The sequence below is a fragment of the Pectinophora gossypiella genome, chromosome 5 (genome assembly GCF_024362695.1).
Source record: "Pectinophora gossypiella chromosome 5, ilPecGoss1.1, whole genome shotgun sequence".
NCBI lineage: Eukaryota > Metazoa > Arthropoda > Insecta > Lepidoptera > Gelechiidae > Pectinophora > Pectinophora gossypiella.
In genome coordinates, this window is record NC_065408.1 from 16,740,047 (window position 1) to 16,753,469 (window position 13,423).

General features: G+C 39.5%; 1 protein-coding gene across 2 annotated transcripts in view; it reads right to left on the reverse strand.

The window, feature by feature from the left end:
* Nucleotides 1–13,423, reverse strand: part of LOC126367212 (protein vein) — a 91,699-nt gene that overhangs the window by 2,364 nt on the left and 75,912 nt on the right. The window contains exons 2-5 of one of the 2 annotated variants that reach the window (XM_050010637.1): nucleotides 12,643–12,811; nucleotides 7,651–7,796; nucleotides 3,895–3,994; nucleotides 3,265–3,323 (exon numbers count right to left, since the gene is read on the reverse strand). In XM_050010637.1, coding sequence (XP_049866594.1) covers nucleotides 3,265–3,323; nucleotides 3,895–3,994; nucleotides 7,651–7,796; nucleotides 12,643–12,811 — 474 coding nt within the window. Of the gene's footprint in view, nucleotides 1–2,052; nucleotides 3,324–3,894; nucleotides 3,995–7,650; nucleotides 7,797–12,642; nucleotides 12,812–13,423 lie in introns of those variants that run through there. The other variant, XM_050010636.1, reaches the window with a different exon arrangement.

Here is a 13,423-nt window from a genome sequence, read left to right on the forward strand (position 1 = left end):
GAAGATTTTTCTATTTCCACAACCATCCATCAATTTAGCCACACTCATAAAATACATAAATTATTCTTTAATAAGTACCTAGTTATAGTATTAAAACTGCACTTTGACTAGGTGTAGTAAGTATACCAGATTCTCGAAATTTTATGGAAATGATAGCTACTTTTGAACCATTGTGAGCTACCAAACTTGCTATACAAAAGAAATACTAAAAAAATATTGGATTGATCGTTTTACAGATTTACTAACTACCAAATACGAAATAATCTTATCAAAATATCTCGTGAACTTTGTGAAACGTATAGCAAGAAGACCTTAATAGATTTTTGTCGGACATATTTTTATATATAGAAACCACTTATCCTAATAGATATGTACATATCGTCAAGTCTCTTCGTCAGACAATTATAATACACTTCTCATCAAAAAAATCGAAACACCTTGCAAGTTTACGTTTTGTCAGGATTATCAGAAAAATGTGTACATTTAGGAATAAATGTTAAATGTCGTTTAATAGTGAGTAATATGAGCTTATCAAATCTTAATGTTAATGTTCTAAATTTAAATGAATTTTTCATAGGTTTCGTATTTTGTTAAATGAGTCATTTTTATTCCGTATGGAGTATAAAGGAAATGGATAAAACAACACACGTAAATGAAAAAAAAAGCTAAAAAACGTTTATTTAATAACTTGTATTCCCTCCCCGAGCTCTAATTACTGCTTCCATACGGTTTTTCATCGATCGGATGAGAGTCACGATCACATGCTGTGGTATATTGTCCCATTCCTCTTGGATTGCATCTTGCAGCTGGGTAAGTGTTTCTGGGGCAGGATCTCTTGCTTGAATTCGTCTCTTTAATTCATCCCACAGATGTTCAATGGGATTCATGTCCGGGCTTCTTGCTGGCCATTCCATAATAGAGATATCGACTTCGTTAAGATAATCTCGTACGACGCCCGCGGTGTGAGCCCTAGCATTGTCGTGCATGAATATGAAGCCGTTGCCAATAAAATGTGCATAGGGCATCACATGAGGCTCGAGACACTCTTCGACGTACCGATGACAGTTTAGTGCAGGCAGACGTGGCCCAGACACGAAAGCAAGCTCTGTCTTACCGTCGGCGCTGATTCCTCCCCAAACCGTCCACGAACCGCCACCATAGCTGACCTTTTCTTCAATGCAGCATTGTGCATAGCGTTCTCCGTCTCTTCTGTAGACCTTGTTCCTTCCGTCGTTACCATACAGCATAATTTTACACTCATCAGAAAAGAGAACTTTGCTCCACTGTAGGTATGACCAATTTAGGTGCTCACGTGCAAAGTTAAGGCGCGCTCTTCGATGGTCTGCAGTTAATTTCGGCCCATTTGCTGGCTTATGCGGTACCAGTCCACGATCCTTCAACCTTCTTCTAATTGTAGAGTCACTTACAGCCACCCTTCGTACAACACGAAGCCGCTGCTGCAGTTGAAAAGCGTTAAGGCGTCGATTTCTTAAAGAAGTTGTTACAATAAATCGATCATCTCGCTCAGAAGTGACCCGATTCCTGCCAGATCCTGAACGGCGCGTGAACAAACCAGTCTCCCGATAACGTTTATAGACTCTATGAACAGATGACAGGCTTAGATGCAGTCTTGCAGCCACAACACGCTGACTAAGGCCAGAATCCAGCAATGCCACAACTTGGGCGGCTTCTGTGGGCGAAGTATCCATACGTTTTAGAAAAAAAACCTTTTTTCAGACGTCCCAAAGTCACAGTATTGAAATAAAAAACAAAAAGTTTAAGGATAGGCGCTAATTTTTAGTTTTTAAACGCTAAATGTACTCCAACCCTAAACACACATTTGTCTCAAAACAGTGATTCATTTCGTTTATAAGATAAACAAATGAAATTCTAATTTTGAATTTAGAATTTTCGCTTATTACTGTAATGGCCAAACTGCCAGCTATACATTTATGTATTTTTTTTCATCTTATGAATTATTTTTTGTGTTAAATTCGGACAGAAACAATGAAAACGGAAGTGTTTCGATTTTTTTGATGAGAAGTGTATAATTACTAGTTATCAAACCTTAAGAGTTAATTAAAATCGCAAAATTACAAATGTTTGTAAAATATTTACAACTTTAAAATAATGAAAAATAAACAGTTAAATATCTTAACTGCTTTCGTGAACTTCATAATTATTAACTGTTAAAAAGAAAAACTATTTCGGATTCAGTTAGATCCTGACTGTAAAATATTACGAATGAAGTTTAACTGACAATAATAAAATCAAATTATTCTTATGAGTTTATTTTCATGTAAAATTCAGTTCAGTTGTTTAATTGTGATGCATAATATTTAATAAAAAATACTTACATAGTATAATCTCACTGGGCCAGCTATTTCCATATGACAATTTAAAATAATTTAAAGCTTTACGAAATAACAGAAATAATAATGAAAAATAGAAACAAAAGTTAAGATAAGCGAGTGAAGTTAAATGCAATCCTTGAAAAATATGAATCACTACATAGTATATAAAACAAAGTCGCTTTTTCTGTCCCTATATCTCTATGTACGCTTAAATCTTTAAAACTACGCAACGGATTTTGATGCGGTTTTTTTAATAGATAGAGTGATTCAAGAGGAAGGTTTATAATGTATAATAACATCGATTAAATAGTGGAGAAATACTGTTATTTTTGAGGTTTTTTATGTGATGTCGTAAATAATTTATTTTTTTCCTCAGCATTGCACCCGAGCGAAGCCGGGGCAGGTCGCTAGTATAATAATAAAACAAACTACGTGTCTTCTTCACGCAAAGGCGAGACACACGAGTTTAAAAATAGCCATAAAAACTATTTACAATAGACATGCAAACAGCTGGCCCCTTATTAAAAACAATTTGGGCATTTTAGCTACTATTCGTAACAAAAGTCACTATTGGAATTATAATCCACGTAGTTAGTTTTGTTACGAAATACCTGATGACTGTGAAAAATATTTCGATAACTTATGTTAAAATAAATCTATTGTGTGTGTAGGTATATATTTTAACTATTGTAAGAATCCCTTTGATCCTACATTGATTAATTTTAAAAACAAACATGTCGTCAACAAAAAAAATATCTTCACAGTCCAACAGTCGCGCTCCGCTGGAACGTTGCGAGCTAAAATTTTAAATTTAAAATTGGAACAAGGTGGGTTAGGCGCCGGCGCAGCGCTGGCTAACAGTAGTAGGACGTTGAAAGGCCCAGTTTGCATGTGTAGGAATGATACATACTGCTCCTATTCGACACGTCCTTGTTTTCACAACGTTGCCCGTTGAAGCCTTCAGGACATCTGAAAGTGCAAGATACATTTTATATTAGATATTTGGATATGCACATTTTAGAAAATAATAATTTATTCATACTTCACACAAAATACATTAACTACTTCATGTAAATTTTTGAGATTTTCTCTCTTCTACCGTGTGGGTTGTGAGGTGGATTACCAACTCCTTCAATCCTGATCTCAGGGTTACTATTCAGCTGCCATAGGCCCTTGACATAACTCGTGTAACGACTACGTACTTACATCAGTAAGTAGTACCGGGATCAACGACTTAACGTGCCTTCCGAAGCACTGATCGTCTTACTTTCGGACAATCAGGTGATCAGCCTGTAATGTCCTAACCAAACTAATATCACAAAGTGATTTTTGTGATATGTCCCCGCCGGGATTCGAACCAGGGGCCTCCGGATCGTGAGCCCAACGCTCAACCATTGAGATTATGAGAGGTGGTGAAGGTTAGAAGGGACCTTATTTTCGAACTCTAACAATCTGTCGATAAAAATGACAACTTCGGTTTTTTGTGGAATTTGGGCCAATCCAATACTCTGCGATAAGTAAATGTGGACAGGTAACTTACTTGCAAGCTTGCTCCTGCACGAGCTCGAAGAACAAACAGGTCCCTCCGTTGAGGCAGTAAGACGAGGGGTCCGGCATCGGGCACGGGGCACCAAGCGTCGCTGTTGGCAAAACGTTATCATAATGTAAGTATCTTCTTCTTCTATAGTGTGGGTTGTGAGGTGGATTACCAACCTCATCAACCTGCGGCGGGCTCAGCCTCATTATGCTGCTGGCCGCCAACGAGATCGCTGCTGGTGCGACATAGATTAACATAATTTAACGTCTTCTTCTATCGTGTAGGTTGTGAGATGGATCACCAACCTCATCAACGCTGGTGTTAGGGTTATTGAGCTGCCAAAGGCCCTTGACATGGCTCATGTAACGAATATTTTCTTTCATCAGTAAGTAGTAACCGGAACCAACGGCTTAACGTGCCTTTCGAAGCACGGGTCATCTTACTTTTTGGACAATCAGGTGCCCTTACCAAACTAGCGATCACAATGTGATTTTTGTGATTAGTCCCCACCAGGATTCGAACCTGGAACCTCCGGATCGTGAGCAAAACGCTTAACCACTGGACCACGGAGACTGTCAAAAATGTAAGTATCAATGATAATTATAATGAGTAGACATTAAAGCATTTACGATTTGTAAAAAAAAAAACCTCAGCGGAATACCGTGGTAACTGCTTACCAATATAAATATGACTATAATTATTTGTATGTCATCAAGTCATCATCCTTATTCCCCCAAGCATTATCCAATTTTTCACAGGGTCCGCTTACCTAACCTGAAGATTTGACAGGTCCGGTTTTTTTACAGAAACGACTGCCTCTCTGACCTAATATATTTGTATGTACCGTTGTATGCTAAAATCTAATTAGTACATAGGTACACAAAAAAAAAATTAGGGCCCTTATTTATACTGATAAATTTATTGATTATTTTCTCGTCATACAGCGCATTGGGCCATACTTTAATGTTGTATGTACTTTAATAAATAAATAATAATAAATAAATTAATTTAGGTTTGAATCATTATTATACCTACAAACGCTAAATACCTGACAGAATTTTTTTCTAATAAAAGCTTTAGAAGAAAAATGATAAAATGATTGAATATTTAATAATTATATGGAATTTAAAATTATTAAATATTTTTAAATTACGTATTATTATGTATAATTATTTTTATGATTATTTTGTCAATATAGCTGAGAACTTAACCGTTACACTGTCTACGCTAAATTATTGCGGAATGATCTAGAATCTAGACTTAATAGATCATAGAACATGTTTGCATTGCTTGTAATTGTAATAAGAATAGTAAATGAGTAGGTACCTATTTTAATAGATAAGCATTAGGTATTTATTTATTTTCGTGATCTATAAACTTGACAGAAATTACTGTGATTTATAAGGCTAATGTAGATAACCTAAGCACCTAAGTAGGTATTTTATTTTATATCGTGCTTAGATCGTTAAATTAATAGTTACCAACATTGTAATTTCTTACGCGAATATATTTAATTACTTAGGTAGGTATCTAGTATCTACGTATTTTAGGTATAATTGACAACGTAGGTTATGTCTGTCGATTACCCGTCCCGTTCCTTTCCAGCAGAGAAGAAAATGACAGGTATAACTTAAAATAAAATTAAATGGTGTCTACAGGAATTAGCACCTATATCAATATTATAGGTTATGTAAATTAATTTTGTTGAAATCGTATTGGAGGGCACGTTAAGCCGTGGGTCCCGGCTATTAGCCGTAATTATACCAACCTGCAGTGGAGCAGCGTGGTGGAGTATGCTCCATACCCCCTCCGGTTGATTAATGGGAAGCCTGTGCCCAGCAGTGGGACGTATATTGATATCTATATAATTTACTACGTTTCTCAGTTTCTCTGCTCGAGTTGGAGAGTAAATAGTTTTCTTTATTAAATAGGTATTTTTCATAGAGTGCGTTCACGGCCTTCGTGGTCTTACGTTCTGAAGCTCCGGGTTGCATTCCCGATGGGGCTATAATCGAGATCACTTTGTGAGACTGTCCTTTGCTTGGTAAGAACATTATATCAGGCTTGAATCACTTGATTGTCCGAAAAAGTAAGATGATTCCGTACTTCGGACCCTGATGAATTGTCTACTTTACCTGCGTAACTTTATAGTACGGTCACGAGCATTAATATGTATACACTTTGGTACCATGTCACATTAGCTTTTTTGATAAATTGAACTGTAAGGCTCACTAAATATCAAATATATTAGTGCAACAGAGTCCTAAAGTGGGTATATTATATTGCTCATGACTGTACAGTCACTTCAAATATCGTAGCTTTACCTTATAGCCTTTTAGACAAGTCGGTAAGCGCCTTTTTCAAAAATAACATTCACCTCTATTTCTTTCGATTAATTTCAATCTGGGTAAAAATAAATCTGAGATCACATATTTTGACCTGGATTGAAACTAGCGTGTCTTTTACAAGGTTTTCATTATAAGGCAAAGATGAGTATTTTTTAACATAAGTTGGTCGTAAGTAACTGCTCAAGCATCATTGTTTACCGTCATATTCGCGGAACATAGTGATTCCCAGTGCATTGTAAGAATCTCTGGTACCCACACAATGGTTGACATCAATTGCTTGTGTTCACAGTCCACGGTAAAGTGAGACAAGTGGATTGTGTACCACTAAGTTATCTTTAGATCCACAAACAATAAATCCATTAACGAAGTCACGGGTTCGACCATAAGTCTACTTGTTTCCTGATATTCGTACACAAAATTGATGTACGGTTCGAACCTCGGTAGCAGGCTTGGACCAGAGAAATATTAATTTATTTTACTTAATATATGCAATTTTCACTAACACAGTTGGCTCTACCATTATAGATACTGTAGCGCGTCAGGGATGTTTGCGGCGGCGCATGGCTCATCATGGCTTTCTCGCCATTATACGCAAACGAATCGTGTCCCTGATGCGCAGAGTGAGATGTAGCCCCAATGGAATCCTGAAGGCATTATCAGATAAGCCAGATTGCCTTATTTGGAGGCACTGGAATGCGATCCACGTGGCCTTTTAATTTCTTGTGCTGTGCGTCTATGTGTCTATGTGTAACTTTTTTATCGCCCGAAATAAATATTTTTTTTACCCACGACGGAACGGAGCAGGTATATGCGTTTAGGGTGAGAGATGTTTGTGTGTGCGTTTGTGCAAAGTAATGTTATCACTTATCTTCTAAACTAATGATCCGATTTTGATGCGGTTTTCAATAACGGGTTTGTGTTTGATGAGTTCATGTTATTAGACAGGTGTCATGTCTGTAACTCACTAGGGGGCGCCACAATATTAGTGTTTAGAGTCAATATTATTCCAAACGCCTCTTCAATTTATAATAGCAATTTATTTGCAATAGTTTTTATTAGTTAATTGTTTTTGACAGGTGTTTTTTATTATAGACTGCGATACGGCTGAACACTTACGTTGTTGGTCTAACAGATAGCACGGTGTGGTGTGGGTGCTTAGTAGCTCCGACTACCTCATTGCGATATTGTCGTGAGCTTATGTTATGTTAATTTAAATTCTAGTAAAAATTCAGACTACAATTCAGGCGTTACGTGGTTTTCACTATAACATAAGTTATTACAGAACTACCGCGGCTGACAGAACACAGCGATCGACACCGTCCTCCACGGCTGAACAGGCTGAAAGATTTAGAGGGAGACCTTTATCTAGAAGTGGAATATAACTGGCTAGGTAAGTTTAATCTGTACTTACTGGTGTCAGGAGCCGCAGTAACTGGCGGCAGAACGCTGACGTTCGCGGTCGCAACCGCCGGCGGCCCGACCGCACCCTGCGCCCGGCACTCGTACCGCGCTGTATCTTCTCGCCGGGCGTGTCTTATCACTAATACCGAGCGCCTCCTGAAATGTATAATATAGAAATATGTTATATAAAGTAAAGGGTGTGTTATGTCAGTAGGTACTATTCAGAGGCGGAGGACAGGGAGTCCTAGTATGGCTTTTTTTTTTGACTACTCTGGGCGCCGTCCCACGCGTCAGACAGAGTACTGCGGGGCAGAAGGCAAGGGGGAAACCACTGCCCTATTTTTCCCTAAAATAGTAGCATGGAAATGTTACACCGACAAGAGCGTGGCCTTAAATTGATGATGATGATGAAAGTAAAAGGATATTTTTTTACTTATTCGTAACTATAACAATAAAAACCTATATTCAAATTCAAAAAAGTATCTTTATTCAGTAGGTAACATAGTTACACTTTGAAACGTAATTTTTTACATAACGAACGTCTCATCTGCCTAAAACTACTGCAGCTTCTCACAACCTGTATAGCCGGGGAAACGAAGCTGCAAGAAATACCTCGGCCCAAGACATATAAAGCCAGTTAGGTACAAACATTGCGAAGCATGTGCTCCGCACGTCATGCGTCGCACGCCGCAGTGTGTATACCTACTTGATCGTAGCGAGGCAAATGCTACGAACGTATAGAACATAGCATAGCGTGGCACATGCTTCGCAATAGTTACAGGCATCCGCCTTAACATATCATAAAAACATTATTTCGACGTTCCATTATATATGTAAAAATGTCTCTTGATAGTTAAGCATAAATTTTGTTTGTGAAGCGATCGTGTAGTGAGATGGGGCCATTTTTCGCTCCGAGACCAGCATGGAAACTTGTTACTATAGTTACATATAACACACCAACGATATAAACTATGAAACAATGAGCATTTGTTTACAATAGACAAGAACTGTTATATTTCAGTGATGATTGACGAAAGGTCAGTAATGTTGGCCTTGCTAAATAAATAGATTTCATTGATGTTTTTGATACTTCAGGGTTAAAATTGTTCCGCTATTCCACTAACAGAAAATAAGTATTTCTTAATAACACACTTAAGAACCTATGAATGTATGTAAGTACGAAATTCCTCACGACGACGCGTAAGGACCTCACGATGCGCCTCATTGACGCATCTGGTGACTCGAAATCTGGCAGTTTCTTTGCTCAGAGAATTGGCCTGGCCGTTCAAAGGGGAAAGGCTGTAAGCATTTTGGGTGCTTTGCCTCAGGGCGGCGCGCTGGAGGAATGTTTTCTCTTTGACATGTGTGAGTTTAAGTTGTTTATGTATGTACCTAACTCTGTAACGGCCTCTGTGGCTCAGTGGTTGATCGTTAGACTCACGATCCGGAGGCCCCTAGTTCGAATCCCGGTGGGGACATATCATAAAAATCACTTTGTGATCCCTAGTTTGGTTAGGTTACAGGCTGATCACCTGATTGTCTGAAAGTCAGATGACTCGTGCTTCGGAAGGAACGTTAAGCCGTTAGTTCTAGTTGCTATTTACTGATGTAAGTGAGTAGTCGTTACATGAGCCATGTCAGAGGCCTTTGGCGGCTCAATAGTAACCCAGATACCAGGGTTGATGGGGTTGGTAATCCACCTCACAATCCACAAGATAGAAGATAGACTGACTGAGAGTCGGAAAAGGAAGTTGCTTCTGTAAAAAACCGGACCTGTCAAATCTATAGGTTACGTAAGCAACATAAATACATACATAAATAAAAAAAAAATAAAATAAAAATAATTTATTCATAAAAACATAACAAAGTTCGTTGACGAGACTTCCCAGTAAGTAACAGTAGTACTTGTGTTGGGAATGACTCGCAAACTCCCTTTGGATGGCACAATCGGAGAATAATAAAAAAAAAAAAAAAAAACCAACTTAAAATAGAAACAAGAGTGTGTGTGTGTGTGTGTGTGTGTGTGTGTGTGTGTGTGTGTGTGTGTGTGTGTGTGAGAGAGCTGCTATAAAAGCAGCTTCCACTAACTATACACGTTTGAGTGATTGCAGGTGGGTGGGTACCACACCCACCCACCTGCAATCAACGCGTGTGTATTCTACACAAAAACAGACAGTCAATGAATTCTTAGTAGGATTCCTTCAGTTTCTTCATAAGTCAACATATATGTAGCCATTCCATAACTGCTTTTTTACAAGTACGTAGTTCCATAGGATATATTTTTATTATTCTATTAATTTTATTGTACACAAATGAAGACTGACAATAATATTGCCTCTGAGCGAAAGCAGTGCGTACTAGCTGCTCAGGAGCAACTTTATCGTTTCTTCTTTTATTTTGCAGTGTTTTATCAAAAGGTAGGGACTTATGGCAATTTAGAATAAGGTTCAAGATGTAAAGTTTACGGACTGATAGTAGGTGACTTATTTGATACAGGGTAACTGTAGGGGTAACTGTATACATACATAAACTCACGCCTATTTCCCACTGGGGTAAGCAGAGACTGTGGCGTATACATATATATGTGTAATAAATATGGTGACTGCGAGCCGCCCGCTCCCCACCCCCGGCACTTGCTATCAGGCCGGCGCGGCGAGCAGACGTGTCGCAGGCGCATTGAAAAGTCAATTGTGGTTTTATTTGCGATCCAACCAAGGTCTACTGCGTAGTCTGAGACAGCACAGCAGAGACTATAGAATTCAATTTGCTTCGATTCTGACACACTTCTCTTGCTACCGACTTCTCTTGTTACGTAAGCAAACCCGGTAAAGAAGGAGATAACGCTAGGGAGATGATTATGTTGGGCCTCAAGAACAGCGTGGAAAGGCAATAGCGTAGCGCAATTACTAAACACGTCCTTTTGCCATTGCCTGACCTATTTGACTCATCTGTATTTATTGAACTTGTTCTAAACCGAGTGTTTGTAGCCATCAAAACGTTAGCACTAACAGTGCAACATTGTCGCCTCTAAACGATCTACAACGCATGGTGTTAACATTACTGCGTTCAATTAGGTTTAGAGATCACTGCAGTACTAATGGTAACAACAGACATCTGTCAATGGCCTCGTGAGGGGTAGCTCGTAAATCGTGCGAGCTAATGAGGGACCAGGCTACGTTCACCAAAAACAATATAGATGGCGTTGTACGTGGTAATTCCCTATTTTCTCATTACTCGGGTACATAATTGACAAGAACTAGATATCTTTCGCCGCCGATGGGGCGGAAAGGTTCTGGAGTGGCGACCACGTGTCGGACCGCGCTCAGTGGGTAGGCCCGCTACAAGATGGACCGACGATCTGGTGAAGGTCGCGGGAAGCCGCTGGATGCGGGCAGCGCAGGACCGATCGTCGTGGAGATCCTTGGGGGAGGCCTATGCCCAGCAGTGGGCGTCATACGGCTGATGATGATGAGATATCTTTTAATTGAAGAAATACGGATCTTTTATCTTTGTTTTTGGGTATAAATGTTGACACTTTTAATTACGCCCAGGTACAATTAGATCTTCATCCATTATTATTCTGATCAAAATAAAGAGAAGCAATATAGATAGCAACATAATTCTATAAATGATACATAATACCTTTACCTTTTGTGCTGTCCTAAGTGCCCTAACACCTGCACTATTAAAGACCTTTACGAAGCCACTGACAATGCCGTAAGTGTGGCCAATTATTGGTCAGCAAAAATTTTGTATCGATCGCCATCGACTCGCAAAGAAGAAGATACAAAATATCAAGCAACAATTAGTTTTACATATATGCTTCTGCCATTACATTACATTTTTGAATAATTATAATTATTATGTACCTCATCCATGAGAAAATGGGTAATTTTCGCACTAAAAGTGAACAACGCCATCTATCGTGTGTTTGGGGAACGTCGGTTGGAAAGTCCCACATTTCAAAAGGTGCAAATCAGATACGCCAGTTAGCGACATCAGCAATGATATGAGACAACATAACATACATAAACAGCCTATATACGTCCCACTGCTGGGCACAGGCCTCCCATCAATCAAACGGAGGGGGTATGGAGCAAACTCCACCACGCTGCTCCAATGCGGGTTAGTGGAGGTGTTTTCACGGCTAATAGCCGGGACCAACGGCTTAACATGCCCTCCGAAGCATGGAATAATCTTACTTTTCAGGACTTTTCAGGATTGAATCACCTGATTGTCCGAAAAAGTAAGATGATAATGAGACACGATTTGTATATTCGTGATTGCGTAGTTTACGTCCCACCCTCCTGAGACCTACACAAGCATAAGACAATGATCCTTATTCCGTCGCTAAAAGCGCTAAAGGCTGATTAAAAGACACAATCGGCCAATTATGATGGAACGAAACGAACTGTAATTTCATGCCTCGTTTGATTCTAATAAGGTTAGTGGACTGATCGCCAGGGTTTGGTCAGCTGTGATAGTTATTAGGTACCTATGCGAATTTTATATATCTGGGGGCACGGCAGTGTCCCCGCCAAGTCGAGTAATTACTTACTTATTATATGTGGATCTTACGTTATTATCAGCTCTGCGGTCAAGGAAAACATCGGAAGTATGTGAACAAACTTGTAATCAGGCTAGTTTTCCCTTTGCAGGTTGGAAGGTCAGACAAGCGTAAAGTAGCGTTTCTATAAAACCAGGCCTGTCAAATCTTCAAGTTAGGTAAGCGAACCCTGTGAGAAACGGAATAACGCTACGGAAATCGTCTTCTTATCGTGTGGGTTATGAGGTGGAATACCAGCGTCATCAACCCTGGTGTCAGGGTCTTATGATTGAGCCGCCAAAAGCCCCTGGCTCATGTAACGACTACTAACTTTCATCAGTAAGAAGTAATCGGGACCAACGGCTTCACGTGCCTTCCGAATCATGGAATCATCTTACTTTTTCGCACAATCAGGTGATCAAGCGAGAGTTTATGTATAAAATTATGATTACTCACCTAAAGTTCTGTACCCGGAACCTCCTGAGCGCGATATCGGCGACAGGGTTCCCGTCCTTGTACCAGGATATCCGCGGCGGCGGGCGCGCACTCGCGTTGCACTCCAGCCGCACGCGGTTACCTCGCGTCACCCGGACTGACTGCATTGGCTCCACGCGCGCTGGACTACCTGGGTACAAGTGGGACAGTTAGATATTTGCACATATCATGAAACATAATATACTAAACAGCCTATATACTATTCACTGCTGGGCACAGGCCTCCCCTGAATCAACCGGACTCCTTCCGTTGACGCAAACCCCCATATGAAACCCGCTACTCCAGTGCAGATTGGTGGAGTTTGGGCTTCGCAAGCACGAAATTATTTTACTTTTACAGAAAATCAGGGATTCTGCCAGTAGTGTCCTAGCCAAACAAAGGACAGTCTCGCAAAGTAATTTTCGACAGTGTCCCCATAGGGAATCGAATCCGGACCTCCAGACTGTGAGCCCAATGCTCTAACAGAGGCTGTTATTAATCTAGATAGAAAAAAAGACACCTGCACATTTACACATTTTCCCGTTTACTTAAGCCGTGCCGTTTTTTTTCGCTTAAGTACAATATACCTAAATAATATAGGGCTTCGTGCCAAATGAATTGTACTTTTAATTTGGTAACATAAATCCACAAGTGACATTCATAGAATCCATTCAAACGGCCCTCTTATGCATTGCCAAAAACGATAAATCCCACCAAAATTAGCCAAAGAGAATGTTACGAAAACAAAATGCGTGGAAAACAA